The sequence below is a fragment of the Manis javanica genome, chromosome 3, assembly GCF_040802235.1.
Source record: "Manis javanica isolate MJ-LG chromosome 3, MJ_LKY, whole genome shotgun sequence".
NCBI classification, from domain to species: domain Eukaryota; kingdom Metazoa; phylum Chordata; class Mammalia; order Pholidota; family Manidae; genus Manis; species Manis javanica.
Window position 1 is genome coordinate 37,143,589 of NC_133158.1, and position 26,141 is coordinate 37,169,729.

The following is a 26,141-nucleotide window of genomic DNA, read 5'->3' on the forward strand; positions in this document are numbered from 1 at the left end:
GCTGCTGTGTTTTGTCGAAGTTGCAGAATGCCAGGGAAGAAAGGGAGGAACCCGCTTGCCTTGGCACCTGCTGAGAGCCCAGCCATGTGGGTGCCTTGACAAGCATCATTCTGTCTCCTACTCCATGCTCCGCATGCCTTGGGGGCTTCCCAAGGTCATATCAGGTCACTGGCCGCCTCCAAACGACTCTGTATGGAGAAACCTTGGCCCCTGGCTGCCCTCTGTCCTTGGGCCCTGCAAGCTCTGGCTGCCTCACCTCTCAGAGCTTATTGCTGTGTTCTGGATGCCAAGGACTTCATTCTGTGCCTGGCGTCCGCACACCTATGTTGCCCAGGGCAGGACCCTGCACCCAGACAGCTTCCATCCCACCCATGACTTGTCTCTTCTCAGCCTTAAGTTCTCAGCCTGAAAACCCTAATAGGTCTTCCCAGGCCACTCCGTCCAGGCCAGTAAGGCTCCCTGTGGTCCCCTGGCCTGTGTTCATGGCACTTCTTGGAGTATACACTTACATGAGTGTTCTCTGCTGAGTATCTGCCTGTCTGCTAGACTGTAAGCTGGGAGAGGGCAGGGCCTCTGCTCTTTGTCCCTCTCTGTGTCCCTGGGCCTGGCACATGATAAACTTTGCGTTGATATTTCCAGACGGTCTCAGGACCACAGCTGCTGCCATCCTTTGAACACAGGTTCGGAGCCATCAGGTGATTTGCCCAGGGCCACGCATGGTGACGCCTGGAATCAACCCAAGTCATCTTGGCTTCAGCGTTTGCTCTCTGCTCTCAGCCTCCGGGCAACTGTGATGTTTATTTACTCTATGTCTTGGTGCCCTGGCTTCGTGTTCATGCTGTTTTCAGGGCAGTATAATCATGGAAGTATAATCATGACGTCTTGTGAAACCCCAAAGGAGAAGTTCCAAGCGGCGGCCGGCATCCAGCGGTGAATGTGGAACTCCATCACGAGTGTCAGGCTGGGGGCTCTCCCTTTCCCCAGGGAGGCGAGCCAGCTTAGGACAGGGCTGGTGTGCCCATGGTGACAAGGTGTGGGGGCCAGGCAGGGCTAGGACTTGGGGTGCACCAGGCATCAGAGAGCCCAGGGAGCAGGTGGGACCAGGTCAGGATGACAAACAGTGGCTCTGCGTACAGCAGGTGTGTGGGACAGAGCTTCTCTAGGACCCTGCCCCTGGGCCCGAGCTCTGAACCTGGGGGTCTACAGTGGGCAGACAGGTCCCCAGGGTCATCCAGGCAGCCACCAAACTTGTGAAGCTCCCACTATGCGCCAGCATTTCTCTCAGCTGAGGATATAGTAGTAAATGAGAGACGAGCCCTCTGCCCTCCCGGGACACGCTCTAGGTAGGGAAGGCCCCAAAAAACCTGGCAATGGCTGGGGGATTTTAGCCAGTCACAAATGCTAAAGACCGTTTTAGTCCTGAGTGATCAGAAAAGGCCTGAGATCCAAATGAGAGGTAACATGGTCCCCAGTGGCAGTTGGTGCCGGGGCTGGAGTGGGGAGCAGGCTCGCTAGCCGCGTGGGGCAGCGGCCCGCACACCTGCTCTCAACCCCATGACCGCTGCTGCTACATTAACAACTTGAAGGCAGCCATGGCGAGGGCATTTACACCATGAAAACTGGCAAATGCTACAGATCAGGACCCTGCACCCCAGCTGCTAAACTCTGAACAGCACATCGAGTTGGCATATGTGAGCACCTGAAAGGCCAGGGCAGAGGGGAGGGGGGAGCTGAGGATGTTATCACAGAGGCAGCAGGCTTTGTTCTCCTGCAGCTCAAAGTCTTTGAAGGATTTAAAGCAGAGTACTGTGATTTGATTTTTACTTTGCCAGACAGATTCTACAAAACAAAGACTCAGGTCCGGGGAAGAAGTGTGGGGAGGGGGAGGGGAGGCTGATTTATCAGAACTGGGGGCCAGGCAAGAGCCTGAATCCAGGAACCAAGGAGAACCCCACTTCCCACAGCTGCAACTTAAGACCAGAATGAGTCAGAGTGTGTCTGACCTGGATCTGGTGGGGGAAGGGGGGCTGGGCCCGCAGGTGCTGCGCCGCCTAGGCAGACGCTGCTGCTAGCTGCAGTGGGCAGCCATGTCACTCTGCTTCATTTCCAAAGGCATGGCTGCAGCAAACTCCAGAAGCTTCTACATCCCTACAGTTGTAACCCATGGTTTACCAGCATGTTCCCCAGGGAGGTTAAGTGGCCCCAAAGTGGCTGTGTCTCCACAGACTGGCTGCATTCTCGCCACTGGCAAGTTGCACGTGGCATCTGAAGAACATCATTGCCCCAAGATATGCACTGAGATGAGGGCAGGCACTTCCCCACCTTGGCTGCCAGTCAAACACAGGGGCCCCTCTCCCACAGACCAGTTAGACCCAGTAGTTCTTCTGGGGGTGGGACCCAGCCTCAGCATTTTTGAAAGTTCTCCGGGTGATTTTAAGGTGTGGCCAAAGCTGAAAAGCACTGGATTAGAAAAAGTTCCTGTAAAGTGAAAGGCTAAGTATTTTTCCACATATTGCCTCAGGACTGGCCTCTATTAACAGGCAGTCCAGCACTGAAACAATGCCTTGTGCCCCTCCTTTGGATACTAAGTGGAATCCTAAAGTCTTTCTCCACCAATCTGGACCCAGCCCGCAGTGAGGGGCCGACCCGGCTCATTCGCTTGTCTGACTGCCTTAATTGTGGGCTGAGTTAACTGGGCAGCTGCCCCAGGCCCAAAGGATGTTAAAGTGGGTGAGCCATCCCTTCTGGAAGCACACCTCCTTTTGCAGATGGGAGATGATGATGACTTAGAGGTGTCAGCTATGCTCCTTGGTAGCTGAGAGAAATCCCATCGGCCGACCCCAGCAGCCCCTGGTGGGCAGGTGTAATTGCCCAAACTGATGGCTGATCAAGCAGAGGTGGCTGGACATCCCACAGAGCAGTGAAGAGGGTGTGAAGGGTTTCTTTTACGTTTTTAGGGAAAAGGCAGGGAGGAGAGATGCCAAAGGAAAAAGAGGCAAAGGCTGGTAGTTTGTGCCCTGCTCACAGAATAAGAGGCATCGCGAGGTGAAACAAAGCCGGGTGGTTCTGCCCCTGCCCAGCCTGGCAGAGAGGAACTGAAGGAAGACCATAGGCTCTTGAATGAGGTGATTATTTGCTCTGTGCACACTCACCATCCCTGCTCGGTGCTGCTAAACTGAGATACTGCTACCTGGGGCTCTGCTAGCAAGGTGGACAAGGCTCCTGGCTTACCTTGGTTTGGAGGAGAGAGCCAGGAACCAAGCAGTCAGGTGAATGAACAAAACAATGCAAACTGTGATGTGCAGTGAGGGGCCAGTGGAGGTCAGAAAGGCCCAAGGGAGGGAGGCCACTCTAGGTGGAACGGAAGAGAGGCCTCTCTGAGCTATAACATCTGTCCTGAGACCCAAGCAATAGGATCAGTTATGGGTGATCTGGAGGAGAGCACGCCAGGTAGGTGGGGTTGGCAAGGCCAAAGGCTCTGAGGTGGGAAGAACCGGTTGCTGCTGAAGACTGGCTGGAAGCCCCAAGTGAGGAGGGCAAGGTGGTCAGGAGGAGCGCTGAGGTGGGCAAGAGACAGATGGCTGGTATTCTGAGTCCACCGGAGGGCCCACTGAAGCCCTGAAATCTGAGCAGTGAATAATCTAATCTACATTTTACCAACTTGCTGTGTGACTTGGGCAATTTACCTAACTTCTCTGAATTTCCTTCTTAACTGTAAAGGAGATAGAGCATAACTAAGACTATTAGGGTTGGAAATCCTGTATGTGTAGTGAACAGAGGAAGGAACACGTAGTTAATGTTCACTACAGTGGCAGCTATCCTCCACCTCTTCCTCCTCATTATTGGCAGAAATTGGGTGGATATGGCTCACAGCACTCACTTCTTGCCCGTAGGAGACCCCTTAGGTCTTATGCTAAGAATATGAGTCTTGCCAATTGGATATTAAGAACCTAAATGCCTTCTCATTCGCCCCCCACCCCTGCTGGGCTGACTGGCTGGCGGAGAGGCTGGGATGAGCCGCAGCTCAATGGTTGGTACTGTTCGTGTCCCAGCGGGGCTCTGCCACGTCTAAGGCTCTCCGTGGGTACTGAGCACCCAGCGTATCTGGCTTCCACCTCCTGACGCTTGTCCTACACAGATCTTGGGTGTGAAATACAGCTATTTATTTTACAACCTCACAACCTTGGTCATTCATTCATTCATTCATTCATTCATTCCAACGGCATTTGCAGAGGGCCCACTATGAGCTCAAAACTGTGCCAGCCACCGGAGACCAATTGAGGGGGATGTCTCGGCGTGCCCTCAGGCAGGTTATAGTGGTGGAGGTGGGCAGAAAGCAGCCACCACCCCTGTAGCGGTAGCAGGGGATTACAGAAGCCCAGAGGAGAGAGGAGGCTTCACAGCCTTTCTGAGGCTGCAAAAAAAAATCTCAGAGGAGGGGGACCTGGAGGCTGGGTCTTGAAGGAAGGGGAGTTTGCCAATGGAGAAAAGGGGAAGAGAGGAAAAAGCACACACATAATAAAAATATCAACAGCCTATGGATGATGAGCGTGGAAGTAAAATCAACCCCCACAAATGCAAAGAGCTGCACGGCATTAAGATTCTTCTCATCACGAGGGACAGAAAGCCCAGTGACTTCAACAGCACAGCAGAAGGTGGAGGTGGGGGGGCAATTCCGGGTCCAGGTCCAGGTGGACTCAGGGCTGGCATGACACTGTCAGGTGTGGGTGTCCCCTCTTTATGTGGTTCTCCTCTGTTGGGGCGACTCAACCTCAGCTTTGGCCAGATGGCTGGGACCACCGTAGGCCCCCAGCCTCGGACGCTGAGGGAATGGAAGTGCCTTCCTCTGGCTTCCCAGCCAGAGCTCTCCGGTCAGCTCTGTTGGACCCAATCGGCATGGCTTGAGCCACTTACCTGTCCCCAAACCCCTCACAGTGGCCATGAGCACGGAGGGTCCTGGCTGGCTTACGTCCGGGCCTCCCAGGCAGCCAGCTCCGGGGAAACCAGCACAGGTGGAGACCCTGGGACCCTCACAAACGATGCCCCTGGAAGGAGATACTGTCATTATGTATCATTCGCAGATGAAGAAATGAAGCTTCATGTTGTGGGTACCTTACCTGAGAGCTCAGTGGAGAGCCAGGATTTGGGCTCTATCCCACGGCACCCTGAAGCCCAGCGTTTTAATAGCAATCACCTTCACTTACCCGATCAGCCTGTGATTTAGTCCTTGACTCATTGCTGATGCCGTGACAGCTCTGCGCTGCTCAGCCTGCAGCCTCAGTGGTCTGCCACCTTCCTAACTGGCCTCTCTCCCCCTGCAGGGCCCTCATCTTTGTGTCCCATGGAGCCGGGGAGCACTGTGGCCGCTACGATGACTTGGCTCAGATGCTGGTGGGGCTGGAGCTGCTGGTGTTCGCCCACGACCACGGTGAGTGCCCCAGGGCCCACACTGCTGGGCAGCACCTGGGTCTGGGGATCCCCATTTCGAGTCTGCCTCCCGCCAATATCTTTCTCCTTCCTTGGTTATTGTCTTCCAACTCTGCAGGGAAACTCAGAAAAGGCATTCTGCACAGGATACTTCTAAGTAAAAAAGAAACAGAGCTGTGTAAACAAAAAAGATGTCTGATCAGCAGTTTCTGTTGAGCCTGGAACTGAATGCAGGCTGATTAGAAACCTCAACTGCAAAAACACAAAGTCGGCATATGTTTATATAAGAACTTGCCCCAGGCAGCATAATCCTCTCTTACATTGATAAAGCTCTTCCTGTATAGAGTGGGGCCTAGTTTCCTCCCCAGGGATTTTAAATGGATGTACTCATGCAAGTACAGGTTAAACCCCAGTCTAACCACGCGACATTTATGAAGCATTTCAGACCAGAATAGTAAATGTCTCAAAAGGCCATATTGGTCACAAGAAAACCCCAGATACACAGACCTATGTGCACACATCCCCGGGGTGCATAACAAAATGCGCAGTAACCATCATACTGCAACATTCATGCCTAAGTCAGAAATGCACTTCCTTAATGGTTCCTGTGACATTCTCCACGGCTGGGAAGGCTCCCAATTCAGACCTTCCTTTGCCTAAGAGTCTTTAAAATGGAGAATTCCCTGAGGCTGAACCTGGTGATTTCGCCCCAGCTTCAGTGTGAAAGTCTCTCATCCTGGCCCAGACACAGAAACATTGCTTCTGTTTTATCTGATTTGAAAATATATGATGAAGTGATGTTGCCGAAGAGAGGGAGAGAGGATCATGATGGGGCCCTGGAGTCCCTGGAGAAGGGCCGCTTCTCCGCACAGACACAGTAATGCAGGGGGTGAATCACTCGCTGGGGCGTTCTGTATATAAAGACCTGCCCATCTGGTTTACCAAAAGCACTTTGTAAGCCAGGTATGTGCAGGCGTCCTCGTAACCAAAAATTTGACCAAATTCTTTCTTGTTAGGATTGTAATGTGCTGTGGCTCTTTGCAAACAATCCCAGAAATATTTATGAGACTGTTTGAGAAACACCGTTTGCAGATTATTCTGATTTTCACTGTGGGGACTGTGTCATTATGTACTTTGACACTTTGCACACCATGTAAAGGCCCAAGACAGAAATGACGTTTTTCTAAGGCATTTGTCACCATTAAAATTTGTTGCAATTGTTAAGTTCAAACTGAACAATATAGGGACATTCTGAAAGAAAAGCATATTTATACCATGCAAATGTCAACCACTGCCAACCAGAATTTCAAGCATGTGTTTTGAATCTTGGTGACAATTACCTCCTTATCAGCTACCTTTGGCCAAATCTGTGGGAGCAAGTAACTATATTTATTTTGTCTGACTGTGGAACTTCAAAAAACAGTTTAAAAAGGCTTCTTTTTTAGAGTCAAGGGAGAAAAGAAACAGCCCACCTTTTGATGTTTTCAAAATGCCATCCAGAACTGAGGCGTAGCTCTCAGTGACATTCTAAATATAGTGGGAAACCAGTTGATTTGGGAAACTAGTTGCTTATGTTTACCTGTTGTAAGTTCCTAGATTTATCAGTTTCTTCCAGTGACTCATGGGAAATCTGTCTGGCAAGTGCCAAAGAGAGGTGTTCTAGTCAAGAAATGAACCCAGTAGAATGCATGTGTGACTTCTGCCGCTGGACAGATGAAACTGACCTTATGAGTGGGCTGTCATTGTGAGGCTGGGGGGCCCGGTGCAGGCTGGAGAAGGGGACACTGGTGCTTAGTGATCTGTGCTTTATTCCTTTTGCTGAGAAGTGTAGGGTGGAGAAGGAGGGATTCGAACTGGGGATTGCTGGTTCTAAAGCCTGGCTTCCATGATGACACCATATAGATGGTTCAATATTCCTACCAGGCAGGCATGAATACGTCCAGAGACACACGCAGACTTCATTCTTTTCAGCACAACTTTTAAATTTCAGTAAAGCATATATGGGGACAATGTCAGGGCATTTATTGGGTCAGTTGGAGACTTACGAAGGATTAAAAACACAGGGCTGAAAAGGCTGCTCAAAGTCCCGTGGCCTCTGCATAGACAGGCCAGCCCAGGCCCCCCCATGCGTGCTACTGGATTCTTCACCCCGGACAGCAGAGGGCTCAGGTGCAGACACACCCAGGCCCAAGCCCCCATGGTGGTGCGATTCCAAGCCATGCCATCTTGGAAACCCTGTTTAACTATCCCAAGTCTTAGTTTTCTCATCTGTCAAATGGGCAAGATGGTGCTGTCATTAAGGGCTGTTGAGTGCACCGGGAGAGCCCAGCAGAGTGGGCTGCCTTCCTTCTCTCTGCCGGCTCTGTGACGCCCTCCAGCCAGGATGTAGACCAGCTGGTGCGCTGTGTACCCAGTGGGTCTCCAAGGCTCTGCCCAGGACCTGCTGAGCTGAGGCTGGGAGTCGTGGGCACTGGGTTCTTGTGGCAGGGTGGTGCCCTGTCAGGCCTGCAGAGGCTGCTGTGCCCATAGAATGAAGCAGTGAATATGAAATGCATCTGCTTGTGTCCGGTGCGAGCTCTTCTCTCTACCCTACACCGTTCTATATGCCATGTGGAGCCCAGGATGGAGAGGAGTAGAAGCATCATCTGTGTTTGTTGAATGAATAAAGGAGTTTATGATCCAAAATAGATCAGACCAGAAATGTTTTAAATATCAATAGTAAAACATCCACATGAAAGTATCCACATTAGGAAGGCTCTGCTGGGTCTCATCCCTGTGGAGAGAACCCAGCAGAGTGGCCACTGGAATTCTCAGTCTGGTGGCCAAGGCTGGGGTAGCCAGGGGCAGCTGTCAAGGGGAACTTGAAGTGATGTGGATGGGGGCTGGCTCAGGGGGCCACCACAAGGCCTGTGACTTAGGTGTGCCAAGGGGGGCTCTGCACCTTGGTGCACAGGTGTCCCCAATGCCTTGAGGACTGGCATGGTAGCTAGGCTTTGTCAGGTGGGTAGGAGCTTGCCGGAAGAGGGAAGGGGGTAGGGGGGGCGCCCGTCACTGTGAGCCATAGTGCTGGCCTTGGCTGCCCATGGACATCACTGCGGAGGCTTGAAAGGTACTGATGCCTGGGTGCCCTCTCTCCACAGAAACTGAGATTTCTCTGGTCTCTGACGTGTCTGGGGCTTCAAGACTTTTGAAATCACCCTTGGTGAATCTAATGTGCAGCCAAGGTTGGGAACGGCCATTCCAGGTGGAGGAAACTGTACAGACAAAAAACAGATGCGCCATTCCATGCTTCTGTTCAGGCAGAAATCCCGGCCCAGGGATTTTGCTGAGCCCTGAAGTTTAGCAGCAGGAACAAAGGGGGAGCGAGCCCCTGGCCTGCAAGGCGCAGGGCCCTCTAATGAGTCCCTCGGGACTCTTGGAGCCCGTGAAGGAATTCAAGCAGGGAGTGACAGGTGGGCCGGGGGAAGCTGGGGGTGAGGGGGGGACCCCAGGAGACCTCAGCGGCTGTCAGGAGACTGGATCCTGCAGGACAGGGCCCAGCACCAGAGGGTGCTGGCAGGCAGGGCTGGAGGAGCTTCGGGGACGTCTGAACAGGTGGAAACACCAAAGGATGGGATTTTCTGTGCCATTCTAAATATAGCACGGAGAAAACCAGGGCCCCTGTTTATGCGGTCCCTCAGTCACCAGCTGCTCGCGATGACTCACTGGAAAGCCCTCGGCCATACACACAGGCAGAGCAGCTGGTGTGACTGGGAGAGAGGGACAGGGAGCTGGGGCGGGCTCCCCAGTCCCAGAAGCCCCTTCCGTCCTGGTACCCAGACATCAGGCCCGCGGCCCCAGCCACAGGCTGCCGTCAAGGTGCCCTTCCCAGTAAGCTGCCTCCCAATTGCACATGGAAACACCCTGTTTGCAGGGACTGGAGCTGCTGCTCTCTCTTTATTTACAAAGTATAAAAGACCCATTCTCAACTGATTAACAGTGAATTAATTACCTACAAATATTTGAGGGAAAGTGTTAGAACGAGTTTTGGTTTTTTTTTTTTACAACTCAGCTGGGGCATGTGAGAGAGAAGAGGAAGTTCCGAGGGAATGTCCGCGGGTGGCGGTTCGCCTGGCCCGCTTGGTGAGGGGGCTGCCCCGTCCGAAGGGCGCTGAGGAGGCTCAGTGGGGGACGGTGCTGTTTGTGTGTCTGCAAACCGGAGACAGCATGGGGTCAAGGTCACCGGCCAGGCTGATTCTGAAGCGGGGTGCCATCAGGTACAGTCGCACACTGTGGTTTGAGATGTCTGAAAAATGTGTTTCATTTTCCCTGCCTTAGTAAATACGAGAGTGAAAATAACGTACGGAGTTGTCCCCTATGCTTCAGGGATTCCCGGGGCCACTGAGGATGCAGTGGGTGCAGGAGGATGTGCTGGGCCGCGCGGTGCCCTTTGAGGTCTCTGCAGTTTCCTCCCCCTCCTCCCCCGTCCTCCGCTGTCTTCCCCCACAGGCCTTGCCAGAACCTTCCATCCTGGGGGTCCGTCTCTGACACGCATTCAGTCACTTGCCTCGTGTACAGTGAGGATGGCGAATACATCACAGTGCTGGTGACAGTTACGCTGAGGCTCCTTTGTGGCTGTGGGATAAAAGGGGGAAAGCAGGGTTCTCAAGCCCCAAAGGCATCCGTGCTCCCGGAAGGCTTGTGGAAACCCAGATGGCTGGGCCCCACCCCCAGATTTCTGGATTCAACTGGGCAGGTTTAAAGGAGAAGGGGAGGGTCACCACAGGGGTTTCTTGGGTAGAAGTTTCTTTAAGGGACAGTGTAGATGTCATTGAAATTGCAGGTATTTGTAATAAGCAGCTTTGGCTTATACAATATTTTATTGATTATAGATGGTATAAGACTCTAATGTGTGCTGACTCTGTGCTGGGTGTGGGACTGTGGAAACCACAGGACGCTGGTCCTCCCTCCAAGGACCCCAGAGCCGTGAAGGAGACAGACTGGCTTTAAAAGAACAAGAAGTGAGGAGTTTATGACCCGGCTTTGGGGGAAGTGTGCAGGGACAAGAAGAGCCGGCGGGCCGGGTCTCCACCCTGCAGAGTGGCCGCAGGGAAAGTCTTCAGAGCGCCGACGCTGTGCGCTTGGACAGGACTCTCACTGAGCCTTCGTTTCCCCACCTGGGCCCGAGTCTGCATCTGCCTGGTGAGGACAACGTGACTGGGGCAGCTGCTGGGCACAGGACGAGGGCTGCCCACCCCCCCACAGACCCCTTTGCCCTTCATCATTAGACACTCTCGTCAAGGAGAGAAGCTCTGTTTTTCGGTTCCCTCAGGTTAAAGAGACAGTTTCCATCTTTTCTGCAGCAGGTGGCTCACACTTTATGTTTTATCTAATCCGAAAGCAGCTCAGCCCACGACGGGCAGTCCCTGCAGAGCCCGCTGTCCTAGACGCATCTTTATCAGCAGCTGGGGGCTTCCCTGTGGTGATGGCTGGTGTAGTCACTCTGGTCTTTCACCCACTGTTGACTGCATTTTTTAAGAAATTTAGAAAGTGATGGTGGGGAAAAATACCCCAAGAGTGCCGAGTTACTCATGTCTGAATCAGGCACGTGGTTTACTTAGCTTCAGTGAAGCGACAAAACCATGGAGCCCCTTTGCAGGCTGGATCCCGAGTCATGAGTGCTAAGGGCTTTGAACACCAAATGGATGCTTCTGGAAATACATTGCCACCTTTGTCTGCTCAGCACTGGAGTCCCTGATAATGTGCCACCTAAACAAAATTTACCCCAAGGGCATATTCATTCATTTGAACTTAGTCACGTGGGTGGGTGGTGATGGAAATACTTAGTTTTCTAATAAGGAGAATACAGATATCACTCTACGGTTTTCTTTCTGGAAGAAGGAGTTTCTGAAGTGTTTGAATGAGTCATTTTTTGGAGGATGAAAAACAGTCAACTTACTTCCTTGTGATGCTGTTAAAAAGGCTGAATAATTCTAGGGAAGGAAATTCTTCTCAGCACTACCGCTGCTCTTTGCCGTGGTTCAGAAACTGTGAGAAGATGTGCCTAATTGTAACATATGTGTGGAAATAAAGTGAAAACATAGACTAGGGCATCTGGAAGACCTGGGTTCCAGTCAGTTCTACGACTTACTTGCTGTTTGACCCTGCGCAACTTACCTAACCTCTCTGAACCGCAGTTTTCTTATCTATAGCAAGACAGTAATCAAAATGAAGGCCCAGTAGTTACCGCTGTGGGCATTAATTGTGCACCACGACTCTCCTGGGCATTTCCCATCCTGCTTCTCATTTATTCTGCAACACAGATCTATAGCCTAAACGTTTGTGTGCCGATTCTCCAGACAGAAGCTGGCTGGGGCCCTTCCACTCCAGGTCTGTGGCCCCTGAGCCCCTGTCCCTTCCAGGGCTGTTTCTCCTGGGAATGCGACAGAGCTGCAATTTCTCCTTAAGCTTCATGGAGTCCGAGGAGCTTGCTCTGAGGCCAGATGTTCATAAAGGAAAGTGTTTTCTTCCTGTTTCTTTCTCAGCTGAGTTCTTGCATCTGGGAGGAGAGGGAAGAACAGTGGGCCCCTAGGGCGGCGGGGCGTGGTATTCAGTCACCTCGGCAAACAGGCCTGGGGTGCCCCTCGGGAGGCCCTGGGCTGGGATTGGACATCCCAGACTTGGACAGGCCCTGCCTTTGCTCGAGGCACAGGTCATGGGTCAGGCTGGCTGACCCCGCAACGCCAAGAGTACCAGGCGGGAGGAACATGGAAGTCCATGTAGAGAAGGCCCCATGTGGGCTGATATTTACATTTTGACTGGGACACCCCAGGCAGAGTGTGGGTGGGAGAAAGGGCACCCTGGGCAGAGGCCAGGGCAGGACACGGGTGGGCTTCCCTGCCTCTGTGAGCCACAGCTGTGCCCTCCCACTCACAGAGGCCAGGGCACACGGTGGGATGGACACACCGGATTCCTCCCGTTGTCCAGGATCCATGTGGTTGAGAAGCCACAGTCCGGTTGGGTGGCCAAAGCCTGAGTTTGGAGGTGACCGTCCAGCCACATGGAAGGAGAGGCCAAGGGCCTTGCAGATGGCCTGGCCCAGGGCTCCAAGGCAGGGACTAGCTGCCATGAAATGAATCAGCTCCTGAGATTCTATCCCCATCTTCAGGCAGCTTAGCATTGTCCACACCGCCAAGGGTATCTCAGGTTTCTGGGGGCATCAGCCACCTCCCAACATTCATCTTTGTGCAGACACTGGACCAACGGCCATGGTGGGCTGAAGCCTCCCGGGCCCAGCCACCTCCAGTGCCGGCGGCTGCACTCTGTGGCCCTTGCCCTCATCTCCCAGCCCCAGCTGCCCTCTGTGCTCCTGTAGCAGCTTTTACTTATCTGAGCATAGTGCTTCTCCCACTGTGTATTTTTAGTTATCTTTTCAGGCGCTTGCTTCCCCTGCTAGACTCTAAGCAATTGTACATCGGAACCTTGCCTTCATTTTTTTTTATTCCTCTATCCCTAGCACAGCTGAGATTCTGGCCACTTACTGGGGGGAGGTATAAGGACTTTATGACATAAATAAGCTCAGTAGCTGCCTGGGGACAAGGCCCAGCTTCCCCCCTCCAGTAGGGCCTCCATCTCGGGGAGAATGACAGGATGGGGGAGCAATGTGAGGGAGCTAAGGGGCAGGAGGGGGAGGAAGGAAGCTAGGAGAGACTCCATGGAGGGCAGGGGCATGCTGTCAGAGCTCAGGGCAGAGGAGGAAATGACACTAACCAGGGTCTGGACCCGGTCAACAGCAGGACATGTCCAGGCGGGCCTTGTGCTTGGACAGCTGAGGTCCCTGCCTGCCTTAGGAGGGCCCGGATCCAGGCAGCCTTGGCTGAGGTGGCCCCTTGGGAGGCAGAGGGCACACTCCTGGGCATGCCTGGGGCCCCCTATTCCGGGCTGAGTCAGAGCTAGCCTTGACTTGCGAGCCCCCATTACCCTAATGACTGGACGCTGGCCAGGCGATTTCAGTTTCCCGTGTGGCCTCATGGTGTTGGGAGGGTTGATGGTTTCCACGGTTGTTGTATAACACCCTCAGTGTTCCAGCAAATGCTTGCTGGCATCTTAAAAAAATTGGAGATGACATGCCCCCTGGAGCCTTTTCTTCCCGGGCATGCCTGTTCCCTGGCCGCTGGGCGCATGTGTGGGCAAGCCTGGCAGAGGGCTGAGGGGCATCAGCACGTACCCTGCAGTGTGCCCCATGAGGCCAGCTCCTCCCCACCATGTGCCAGACACCTTCTAAATTTAATCAGTCAGCACCTGGCTTAGGCAACGCTGACCTTGGTTCAGTTTTTTTTCTGCATCTGCAAACACTGTTTTCCTAAACACATTCAAGTCAGGTGCATCAAGCTTGTGTTCCTGATCATATTAGGGACATGAAGACTTTTTAAAAGGGCCAACTGAGACCCAGGGCAAGAGGCGGGGAATGGCCAAACCTGGCATTGCAGGGTAGGAGGCAGATTCTGGAGCAGTGGCCTACGTTCAAATCCCAGCCCCTCCACTCACCTGCCACAAGGTGTGGGCAAGGGCCTGCCCAGGTAACCTTGGTACCTGGATATATAGCTTCTGCAGCCCCCATCTGAAAAGTGCTCAGAGCAGGACCTGCCCCAAGGGGCGCATCAGCAAGGGGTGCTTGTTCTTATATACACAGTCATAACTGAAGCTGAAAGGGTGATCGTAATTACCATCATTTATTCATCACCAACCAAGCAGTGAGGTGAAGTGGTCCTGTGGTGGGGAGAGGCCGTATTCTCATGCTTAGTGCAGGCTTCCTGGTCCCAGCAACAAATGGCAGGGCTCCAGGACCCCAGGACTGGGTCCCTGTGCATCTCCCTGGGCTTGGAAATTGCTGCCACTGCCCTTTTGTGAATTGACATGCAAAATAATTCTGTCTGTATGGAGAAAGACAAGTACCAAATGATTTCACTCATATGTGGAGTATAAGAACAAAGAAAAACTGAAGGAACAAAACAGCAGCAGACTCACAGAACCCAAGAATGGACTAACAGTTACCAAAGGGAAAGGGACTGGGGAGGATGGGTGGGAAGGGAGGGATAAGGGCGGGGGAAAAAGAAAGGGGGCATTACCATTAGCATGTGTAGTGGAGGAGGGGCCACAGGGATGGCTGTGCAACACAGAGAAGACAGGTAGGGATTCTATAGCATCTTACTACGCTGATGGACAGTGACTGTAATGGGGTTTGTGGGGGGGACTTGGTGAAGGGGGGAGCCTAGCAAACATAATGTTCTTCATGTAATTGTAGATTAATGATACCAAAAAAAAAAAAAACCACTGGTAGCTCCTTTAGAGCATAATCAGAACTTGATTCACACATCCAGAAGGTTTTACTTTTCTAGGAAGCAACAGCCACTAACTCCTCTTTCAAGAGTTTTAGTCAATGATGTGGAAAGCTGTCCTGAAACATCTGCTTTGTGGCAAGTGCAAGAATGCACACTCATATATCCTAAGGTGATAATCTCAATGGTTTAAAGCCCTACATATTAATAGCCAGAGACCACTAGCATAATGGCATTTTACATGGTATTTTAAGATTTAGCACTATTTTGCAAAAAAAAAACTGCAATAGAAGGGGGTAGACAAAAAAGAGAGGGGAAGAAAAGTCTAAATTAAGAACAAGCCTAAACTTTCCCCTTAAGCATGGTATTTCCACTCCTCTCAAAAAGACGTTAAGTTTAATTAAAATCTTTAGAGGACACTCCAGCAAGCAACAAGCACACCCAGCCCCCACGTCTTGGTCTAAAAGCAACCAGGGCTCCTTGGAGAAAGGACTAATTCTAAGACTGGGGCAGCAGACACACAAGAGAGCCTGGAGCACCTTATAATGCTACAAAGTTAGAAAATGCCATAAAAACAAAAAAGGTAATTAATGGAGGTATGTCAAAGGGACACAAGAGTCGACTGAAAGAGCTTCCAATGACCAAAGCTGGGACAATCTGAGCAACAAAATATAATATTGGACTGTACCCAAAATAGAAAATATTCATGAATACATACTGATATAAATAAATGACTGAATAAAATAATAATAATAATAATTCTGCCTGTAGATGGACCGGATAAAGGAGCTACTCAAGGAAATTTTAAAACAGGTCGGGCCAGGGCTGGCTGCATTAAACCCACCCCAGGGAGAGGCCCTGTGGCCCTTAGGCCTGGGGGAGGGGGCGTCATCGCCGTTGGAGCCAGAGCCTTTCTGCAGCGGAGCTCAAACAGCACGTGACCGGGAAATGGCCAGCCCGCCGAGCACTAAAAATAAATGGCTGTGATGCTGCCAACTGCCGGGCCGCACCAGGAGAACGCCGGCAGGGCAGCAGCCAGCGGGGTCCTCTCAGGCTTGAAAAAGGGCCCCACTGTGGCAGATGAGGTGCTGCCTCAGACTCTGGTGGCACTTCTTATACGTGCGTGTCACTAACTTGGAGATAATAAATAACCGGTGCACTTTCGTGACACCCTTCCCGAGGGTTTTCATAGCCTTTGCTGAATTTCATGCCCACAAGTTGCTTCCAAAACCAGTGGAGCAATCCTTGGCTTTGTTTCCAGAGGGTAGAACAGACCAGGAGCGGAAGGGCCAGGATCAGAATTCCAGCTCCCAGCTCAGAGAAGCCACGCTGTTGGTGCCTTGGTTTCCCTCCTATTGGCATTACAAGGAAGGCTTAAACACCAACCTGAGGGCCCCGCCTTGCCTGGGATACTCAGGGGCACTCTGGCCCTTGCCAAGCACCCTGGAGGCACCCCAACACTCAGTGCTTGCCTGGCCATTCAGGCACGAAGAGCTGTGGGTGTGAAGGCAGGGCCGGTCCGAGCCTGGAGAGCTGGGCTCCGGGGGCCAGGCCGGGGAGTGAGCGGGCAGGACCTGCAGGGACAGAGGGCGCCCGAGGGGCCATGCCTTGAGCTCAAGCTGAGCACAGCTCTGCCAGAGACTGGCTGCTGCCTGACCTCTCTGGGCCTCTGTTTCCTCATCTGCAAACAGTGAGACTGACTTGTCACACCGTGGGCACACATGGAAAGTGCTCCGAATGGGCCTGGAAAGACAGTGTGCGGTGTGCCAGGCCGTTCCATGGCTGTGGGGCTGCAGAAGGTGCTTCCTCTGGAGCCCGGTGGGCTCTTGCCTGATCCTGGAAGCAGAGCTTGGGAGCAGATGATCCTTCCTGCTGGAGGAGGAGGAGCCCCAGAGACACAGAATCCCACCCGGTCCCAGTCCACAGCCCCAGGGCATTGCCTCTACCGAGACACAGCAGCAGGGAAGAAGCATTTTGCCCGGTGAGCTCCAGAAAGCTGGGCAGCCTGGCCTTTGGTCTCCCCAGGGCTCCCTCCCACGCCGCGGGTCCCTCTCTCAGCATGCGTAGACACAAAACCCCTCTGCAGGCTGCGAGTTGCTCTGAGAACAGCAACCCAGCTAGCATCCTGCCAGTTCTGCCAGTTACTAGCACACAATAGCTGCTCAATGAATGTCTGCTGAATTACAAGGCATTTGATAGATACTGGCTTCTCTGGGTTTGTCCAAATTCAGAATCATGCATTGTATATTTCTGTTTCAAGAATACCAAATAAAGTTTTCCCACCTGGGAAAATCTGTCATCTCTGTGTGAGTGATTTTTCCATGATCACCACCCCATTTCATACTCACAGCAGTGGCAAGGCAGGCAGCGTGCCCAGTAGGGAAGCAAGCTCAGAGATGCAGAGTAACTTGCTCAAGGCTGCACAGCCATTGAGTGGCAGGGCCAGGTTCAAATCCCACACTCTTTCACCTTGCTAGTATTGTAACTTTTGTAAAACTGCTTTGGGGCGGGGTGCCGCAGGCTCTGCCCAACCGGTGGCACCTCTCTTGGTGCTGTTCTGTGAGCAGGCTGGCTTGCAGTGCGGTCCCCAGGCAAGTGGCCCTGCGGTTTCTGTGCCATCCGGCAGAAGTGCCAGAGCAGCTCCAGGAATAGCTCATGACACGCAGTCTGTTGGGGGTGTGGTGCCAGCTCCCCACTGTGCACCTTCTGCCAAGGCTCAGCTCAGAGATGTTCTGACTCCCAAAGGCGGCCCCCATGCCCAGGCAAGGACAGACACAACGTCAAGGGTCGAATCCAGGAGTGGAGACACAGTCTGTTGGTCCTGATTCCCCGGCTCCCACACTGGCAGAGTCAGCATGGCCCCGTGCCCCCTGCTAACTACATCCTGTGGTCCTCACACCAGGGCAGCTCCCTGTTTTCAGATTGGCCCACTGTTTCTGGCTGTGCAGCCAAAACTAGTCAGTTATCTCTGAGCCTCGGTTTTCCCATTTGTGTGATGGGCCTGAGGCTTCTGCTAGAAATTTTAAATCATTCACAGAACCCAGCACAAACTCCACATGTGATAAATGTAGGCTCCTGTGCCTGTGTAATTTCATCCCTTCCTTCTGCTCTGCTTTAGTCTGAAAGGTTGCACGCACAAGTGACAGCCCTCTCTACCCTGTCGCTAGATTCCTTTCTTCAGTGCGGAGAACCGAGCTGGCTAGGCAGGGCCTGACAGCAAAGCCTGTGAGCCTGAGAGGCAGCGGCCAGCTGTCTCTTTCCCCAGAGCCATGGAGAAGGGCTGGGTCATCTCGGCTCCATAATAATTATTTCTTTCCCCAGTTACTGTGCAGAAGTCACCAGATCAGAAAAACCGCTCAGAGGGTTTATTCAGTGGAAACTTTCTCTTTGACCAAAAAAGGAGAGGAATCATCCTGGGACCTTCATCTGCAGGCCAGAGGGGCAGATGCTGAGGCCCCTGGGCTGATTCGTGGAGGAGGGGCGGGCTGATCCGCAGTAGGTGCGGCTCTCGGCAGGCCCTGCCTTCCTCCCAGCGGACCCACCAACCCAGAGCGGCTGAGGCCACCAGGCTGCGGGGGTAGAAGCATCTCCATGAAATGGCACCGCTGCCGTGGACTTAGAGCCTCTCTGAGCACCAAACGACGTGAGATGTGGGAACACGCCTATGGTTAAGATTTCTGAATGACTGCAGGTGGACACAGATGTCCCTCTGGGGCACGTGACCCAGGAGGGCGGTGAACTGACCATTGAACACCTACTGTGTGCAGGGATAATGCTGAGAGCTTTGTCACACATCTGTTTGTGGGACAGGGGCCAAGAGAGCAATGAGGACCGGCCCAGAGACTCGAGACATCAGCTGGTGACAAGGTTGAGACCCACTGTTTCTGTCGCAGAACAGGGGAGCTGGTTTACAAGCATGGGAACCGTGTTAAACAGCTGTCAGGAGTCTCCTTGATCGATAGCACCCCCACCCGCACCGCCCCTGCAAGAATAACGTTGGCAACTTGCAGCTAGTGCATTTCTGCATGTCTTCAAGAATATTTCTCCTTTAGCAATTGCTTGTCACTGACAGGATTAATCGACTGGCTTCTGCATAAAAGAGATCTTATTTTTAAAGACCTTTTTAAAGAGCAAGAGAGAAAAGAAACTTGTGAGTAACTTCCCCCATTTTCCTCCCTCCACCCAACAAAACTGGTAAGAAGGAGACTGACACTTTGTCTTTTAAAGCTCACAATGGGATGCACCAGAAGAGAGGCGTGGCTGTAGGTTTAATTACATGAGGCATCACCGGCTCTGTGCAGGGGTCCAGGCAGACGGAGTTCCATTGGCTCAGAAAGCTTCTGGCTGTTGACATTTTGCTAGTTCCTTGACCTCATCGAGCCTCATTCATTCATTCATTCATTCACTCGTTCATTCTATAATTTATTGAGCACCTGCCATGAGCCAGCCTGGTCCTAACCACAGGAAATGCAGCTGTGAACAAGACAGACAAAAACCCCTGCCCTTGTCAGGCCGTCACAGACACGAATGACTTGAGACTATGTATCAGGGATAGGTGTTCCAGAGAAAGATGAAACACGGGAGAGATAGCAGTGGAGGCAGGGTACCATTCTAAAAAGGCTGGTCTCACTGTGAAAGTGGCAAGTGAACATAGCCCTGAAGGAGGGGAGGAGGAGCCATGCAGGGATTTGGGGGAAGGGGCAACAGCCAGTGCAAAGGTCCTGAGGTGGGAGAGTGCCTGGCTCATCAGAGGAGCAACCGAAAGACAGTGGGTGCAGCAAGAGAAGGAGGGAGAGGTAGATGAGAGAGAGGTGACAAGGGACAGGCCATGCAGGGCCCTGTGAACCTCAGTCTCCTCATTTGTAAAATAGAGATAAAAGACCTTTCACAGCTATTGTGTAGATTTGATGGCATTACATACACCGAGCACCTACACGTACAGTAGTCACTCTACCAATATGAGCAAATGTGCATTCCTTTCCAGCGCAAAAGTGCAGTTATAAGGGTACATACATATTCGTGAAGCTATACACTAAGATTTGTGCATTTAATGATATGAATCTCAATATAAAAAATAATAATTAAGAAAATGCAATTAGCTCTCCATTCACAGGTGTCAATGACATATGGCTAAACACAGCTGAGTCAGGGTGAGCTTGAGTTCACATCTACCCTGATTGGGGTCAAGGAGTGCTATCTTATTAGCAGGTCCCCAGCTTCATGACGGTCACAGCTTCCTTAGTTGTCCCCAATAAAGCCTCTGAGAAGAGGCTTTATTTTTTAGGGAGCTCAACAAAGAGTTTCTTTCTTGGATGGAATCCATTCAGTGGGGGTATATAACACAGTTCCTACTGGAGCTTGCAACTGGGCATCGTGCTTTGCGGGTGGGGAGTTCTGAAGTTAAGACATAAAATCCTTGAGGCCAGGAGGCATGTCACCAGTTGTATGTGTGTGTGTGTGTGTGTGTGTGTGTGTGTATTATGCATTATGTATTTTATATATAGGCATTGGAATGTCCACAAACAGCAAAACATCAGTAAGTATTTGTAGATTGTTGCTCTCCTGACTGAACCTATCAGCTCTTGCCATAATAATACTGTGTAACAAAGTCTGCCCATATTCATTAGCCCAAGACAACAATAGCTTTCTTTTTCTGGTGTGTATGTAAGTCAGCTGATACACGCTGGGTTTGGCTGGCAATCAAGGGTGGAACCCGAGATGATCTTAAATAATATCTTAATTATCTTAAATAATGATCACCTTTTGTTTTAAAAAATACATGTTTATTTTATGATTTTTATGTCAGTTAGGAATAAAGCCTGGCTGGTGGAATAGACATTGGTCATAAGAATGGATTAAACAAGAAAGAGTTAATTTCTGTCTTACTGAAAAGAAGTCCGGAGATATTCAGGGCTTGTGTTTTTAAATGTACTTTTTATTATTACTCAGGTCTGGTGAGGCCAGTAGATCAGGAGTTGTTTGCTATTGAAAAGACAGCTTGTTACGCAGAGTTCCCAGAGGAAGGGGCATGCCATGCCCCAATGGGGCCACACAGGAAAGCACCAGGTTTGGTCAGGAGGCAGAGGGAGCAGGGGAATGAGACAGGAACCTTTACTGTGGTTTCCATGGTGTCCATGGGAAGCAATGGATGAGGTCAGGTGGCTGAGCGGGCTCAGGATTGGTCATTTTCAGTGATTTCAGTGGGCTCTGGGGCATAGGGGCTGTCCCGAGTTGTCTGGTATCTGACTGTGTGATTGGGATAGGGGGCTATTGGCCTAGTGTAAGAGCCAGACAGAGTAGATGGGGAATGGTGGGCTCTGAATTGGTTAGTCTGCATATGAAAGGTGCCCTTGAAGAGAAGCTGTATCATCCTCTCTAGGAATTGGCTAGTCCTAGGAGAGGCAGTTCCCCCAGGGTCAGTTTGGCCCCAGAGGTCAAAATATCAGAATAAAAGGACATGCTCAATATACCCTGGGATAGTAGCTCCATTGTTATCAAGAAACCAGCTTTCTTCTGTGTGCTCTGTCACCCTTAGAGCATCTAGCTTTGAGTCACCCTCTCAGTCCAAGATGGCTGCTAGAATTCCAGCCATCATATCACATTTCTATTTCAGACATCAGAAATGATGACTATCTTCTTTATTAAGAAGACTTTCTGGAAATTCCAATTATCAACTTTCTCTTATATCTTAATGACTTATCTTAATGATGTAGTCACATGGCCACACCTGATTGCTATGGAGTCAGAGAGATAAAGTGCTTTAGCTAGGAACATTGCTAATCTGAATAAAATCAGGTTTAAGTTGCTAAGAAGAAGGGAGAGAATGCATGTTGGTAGGCGACTAGTACTCTCTGCTCATTACTCTCTGTTTATGGGAAGTGACTCTGGTGTTCCATTGTGGTAGTGTTAGAAAGTATCTTTGATGAATACATTTGATAAAAGAAAAAAGTGAATTCATGTAACAAATCTATTAGGTAAACCACAATACAGATGGTGTGTGGCCAGGATGAAGTTGGAAAGGGGGTACCCTGTGATGAAGACTGTGCAACTCTGAGTGCTAGGGGAGAAGTTTGGGGTGTGTGCAGGGACCCGCAGGGCTTCCTCTTCACTCCAGGGTCACAGCGTCACTGATATGTGCCCCCTCAAGTCCTCCTGTGTCCAGCTGCCCTGAGCCACACCACCAGCTCGTAGGTTGTCCTCTGACTGTTCATGGCGTTGGTGTGCCCCCCACCTGCACACATTCAGAAGCAGGCTTCTCTTCCTTGTGCTTGTCATGAGAATAGCCTGTGTCATGACTTGGCATCCTGTGTGGCTACCGTGCGTGGGAGACCTCCTCGGTGGGTGGTGGGGCAGGCCCTGAGGCATGGGAGGGCAGGCTGGCAGGAGAGGCATGGTATCCTTCCCCAAGCCGTGAGCATATATATATATTAAAACCTTTTCAATGTTTTAAAACATCCCTTCCCCTTTTCAAAAAGAACCGAGTGTAGCTACTGTGAACACAGTTTTAACTTCGGTCTGTCTACTATTCCAAGGTGATAGTGGCTCATGAGAAGTGAAATTGTTTGAATTGAGGTTTTATCTTCTGCTTTTCCTTCTGAGGCTGAGCCACAGAAGGGACGCCCCCGAGCAGAAGCTGCTGTGCAGGCTGAAGGAACAGCCCCACCTCTGAGGGCCCTTTCCACGGTCCCTCCCAGCTGCCACAGCTGAGGTGACCTAAACGGCCACCATTCCCCAAAAGTCTGAAGATGCCCCCAAATGCAAAAACACCCCCAATCTTGCCAAGCGTTCTCCTACTGAGTCCCCTACTGGGGCTCAAGGTGGATGTGTAAGATGGAATGTACAGCTGGTCAGGGGAATCTGACAGCTACAGGGGCGTGGGCCGTGCGGCCGTGAGTACATACGCTTAAAAATACATCTTCCAAGACGCCTACCCGAAAACCCCATTCATTTTGACATTCCCTTGTCTCCGCATGGCTGGTTTCCTCAGCTGTTGGGTGGGAGGCCGCATGGGGCGGCTGGCTGACCAAGCACGCCCCTCCACTAGCCTTCCAGGCCCAGGGTGGGCCTGCAGCCCAGCCCTCAGAGAATGCAGGCAAGCCTTCTGCCTCCCGGGCACAGCGTTTGGACCCCTGCTACCCACAGCCTGCAGGTCAGCCTGCAGCCCTCACTCAGGTAGAGCAGAGCTGGGCTCGTCACCCCACTGCTTCGGTTTGCACCTGGGTAAAGTGGGGATCGTCCTGCCTGCCGTTGGCAGGGCCCCTGTGCGGACTGATCCATTAGAGTACAGGGAGGCTGGGAAGCCCTAGGTGGGCATGCTGTTTTCCTAACACCACCCCCAAGGCCCTGCAGCAAGAGGCTTGAGCTTTCTCATCTTGCTGTTGAGGAAACTGGGACAAAAATGAAGTTGGGCTTTTTTTGCAATCTTGGAACATACTGGTATGGAGTTTTTTATATAATTTGTTCTTCCTTATTTTGCCTTTTATGGTTGTAAGGGTGACAGCAGGACTGATTTCCTAAAAGGGAGAGATTTGCTCACTGGGTCTAGACACCTCCTTCTCCCAAGGGGATCTGAGGACCCATGTGAGCTTGGTGGGGATGTGGGCAGCCGAGCCCATGGGTCATGGGGTTGGGAGGTCAGCTGGGCGGCCTCTCGCAGGCCCTGGGCTGAGTCCCCAGAAGGAAGTACTGGCCAGAGAAGGAAGCTCCGAGCAGCAGATTGAAACCGTGGCTTGGCTGGTGGGAGGGTGCGGCCTCCAGGTGCTGAAGTGGCCACGAAGTAGAAGGCACCGAAACTGAGCATGGGGACATGGGGCCTACGGGGAGGAGAAAATGGTAGAGAAGTGCCGCAGGGTGGAGGTCAAGGGGGCAATCCCCGAGGGCTGTGATGTGGCTGGGGGCAAGGAACCACCCAAGGGAAGACATGGCTCGTCAGGTCCCAGTGTGGGACTGGAGACCTGCCATCTTGTAGCCCGTGGCTTTGATGAAGTCGTCGGGCGGTTTCTGGGCCTCGTCTTGTTTGCAGAAGGAGCCTTCCTCCCGTGGACTCTCTGCCACGCTCAGTATTGTCACTATTCTCAACAAGGAAAGTGAAGGGCAGAGAGGTTATGGCATTTGCGCATGGCTCCCATGGCAGAGCCAGACCTCAGGCCCTGGGATGCCCAATGCTGATTCCATGAAGCAGAGCTGCAAATGCGCCCGGCTGGGCAGCTGAGCTGGGTTCTGCTCTCAGCAGATGCGCAGAGAGTCAGTGGGGCACAAGGGGCTGTGCAGGCTTGGAAAACCCAAGATCTAGGGCCAACGTGCCCGGGTTCTCAGAATTGCCAGGGACATTATCTTCCACATGGTCAGCTACAGGTGTGGAAGGCCACTCGCCCTCCACATCTGTCGTCCACACTTGTCTCACACCTCTGCCCATCCAAGCAGCGGCAGACCCCCTGGGAAGGGTTTCTTTTGTACGTGCTTCTGCAGCACATTGTGTCTCACATTTTTGTAGTGATTCACTTCCTAGTCTTCTTCCTGTAAGATCTGGTGTTTATTTTATAATGCAACAGTAGAGAAGTCTTTGTTTTTTTTTGTATGCAAGACCATGAACTCAGAGGAAGAAATCAATCAAGGACACAAGAGTAAGTAGATGGAGGGCAATGTTTTTCCCCTCTTAGGAAAATAGAACAACTTCAGCACACATGTTAATTTAGGTGAAGAGGTAGAGAGAAACCTTTTGGAGGAGCCCATTGCTAGGTGCACTTAAGGTTGTGAGAGGCAAGCGCTGAGAGGGAACCTGAGAGAGGAGGGAGGTGACAGAAACCAGAAAGTGCAGGACAAGGGAAGCTTGGCTGGTTCTGCAGGAAGGGTCGATTCATTGGTCTGTGGATTTTGGAAACTCTCCGTGTGCCACTATCTTCCTTTTAAAATGCTCACTCGACCAGTGGTTCCACATTTTGATCAGCGTCCTGGCGTGCGTGCACAAACCTTGTTTGATTGGAAGTCTGAACAGTCACATGCCCCCTATCAGAGGAATAGTTAGGCAGACTAGAGCCATTTACGCTTTGCTGGTTAAAAAGAAAGGGAGAGGTCAATAATTTTGGCTACAGAAGGGTCTCCAAGACATATCGTCCCGGGAAAAAACATAGAGTATATTTTAAAATAATGTTGTAAAAATAGTGTTTTTGGAAAGAAAAGGATCATAACAAAATTATACAGAGGTTCAGACATGTGAGTGTGAGTGTGCAGGAAAAGGTCTAGCAGCATAAACACCCAAATGATAACGTGGGCAAATCTGAGGCTGTTTTTGTGTATTTTGTAACTTAAAATCAATGACAGTTTCAAAATTAATAGATGCAGTGCTTTTGACCTAGTTCTTATTTGGGGCTCTTCACGTGCCACAGCGCTTGCCCTCTGAAAGGCCCCACTGTGGACTGGGAACCCCCAGATGTGCAGTACAGGAGAACATTCTCTGGGGGCCAGTTGAAGTTGAGCCAGGGTTTTCTTGACCAGCGGCATTTGTGACAGTAGTCAGTTCATCAATTATTGCTGTGTAACAAACCACCCAACACTGAGTGGCTTAAAACCACAGTCATTTATCAGGCTCATGGTTCTTCCAGTCAGTGAGTTCGTGTGGCTGTTGGCTGGGGCGATGGAGCCTGCGGGGGTGACTGGGCTGGTCTCTGTGACCTGGCAGGTTAGCAAGGTTTCCAGAAGCTTCAAAACCCTTTAAGCCTAGGCTCAGACCTGGTCAAATGTCACTGGGGTGGTCAAAGCAAGTCCTGAGCCCAGATGCAGGCGTGACCGGGAGGCCCTTCAGGGCACGCTGGAAAGGCGGGGAGAACTGTAGCCATTTTTGCAGCCAGTCTACCAAGTGATCAAGAAGACAAGCTTACAGGTGTGTTTCCAAGAAAGCAAAACTGGCAGAATAGAATGAAAAGCAATTCTTGGAGCTATTTCTGATAATTGCTTTTTCCATGCCAGGACGTCTCTGCGGCGGTGAGGGAATTGTCTCGATGGCTCTGACGCAGGCGGGCAGAAGCATCATTACTCTACCGAAGGGCTCGACTGTCATTATTTCCTCACCCCTCTACCCCCTGCTACTTAGCTCATTCATTTCCATACCCTCAACACCTAGCCGAGTCCTTGGCACACTAGCTAAATGCATAACGCACTAGCTCCAATTACAATCATTTCTCAAGAGCAGATGTGATGTAGGCTGATTGCAGAGTCCCGTGATTTTGTTTCCATGCTTTATGTATCTGTGCATGGGTACAAGTGGGATTTCTTTTTTAAAAGTGCCTTTGTTTTTTTTCCCTGATGACAAAACACCAGGTCATTGTAGAACTTCTGGAAAATGTTTTTAAGAGAACAAAAGAATTAAAATAACCTTAATCTGATTATTCAGAGAAAAGC

General features: G+C 51.5%; 1 protein-coding gene across 11 annotated transcripts in view; it reads left to right on the plus strand.

The window, feature by feature from the left end:
• The window catches only part of MGLL (monoglyceride lipase), a 278,840-nt gene that overhangs the window by 206,802 nt on the left and 45,897 nt on the right, over positions 1-26,141 (plus strand). For all 11 annotated transcript variants that reach the window (XM_037023681.2, XM_037023675.2, XM_037023688.2 and 8 more), the window contains one exon: positions 5,322-5,428. In XM_037023681.2, the coding sequence (XP_036879576.2) occupies positions 5,322-5,428 (107 nt within the window). The remainder of the gene's footprint in view (positions 1-5,321; positions 5,429-26,141) is intronic.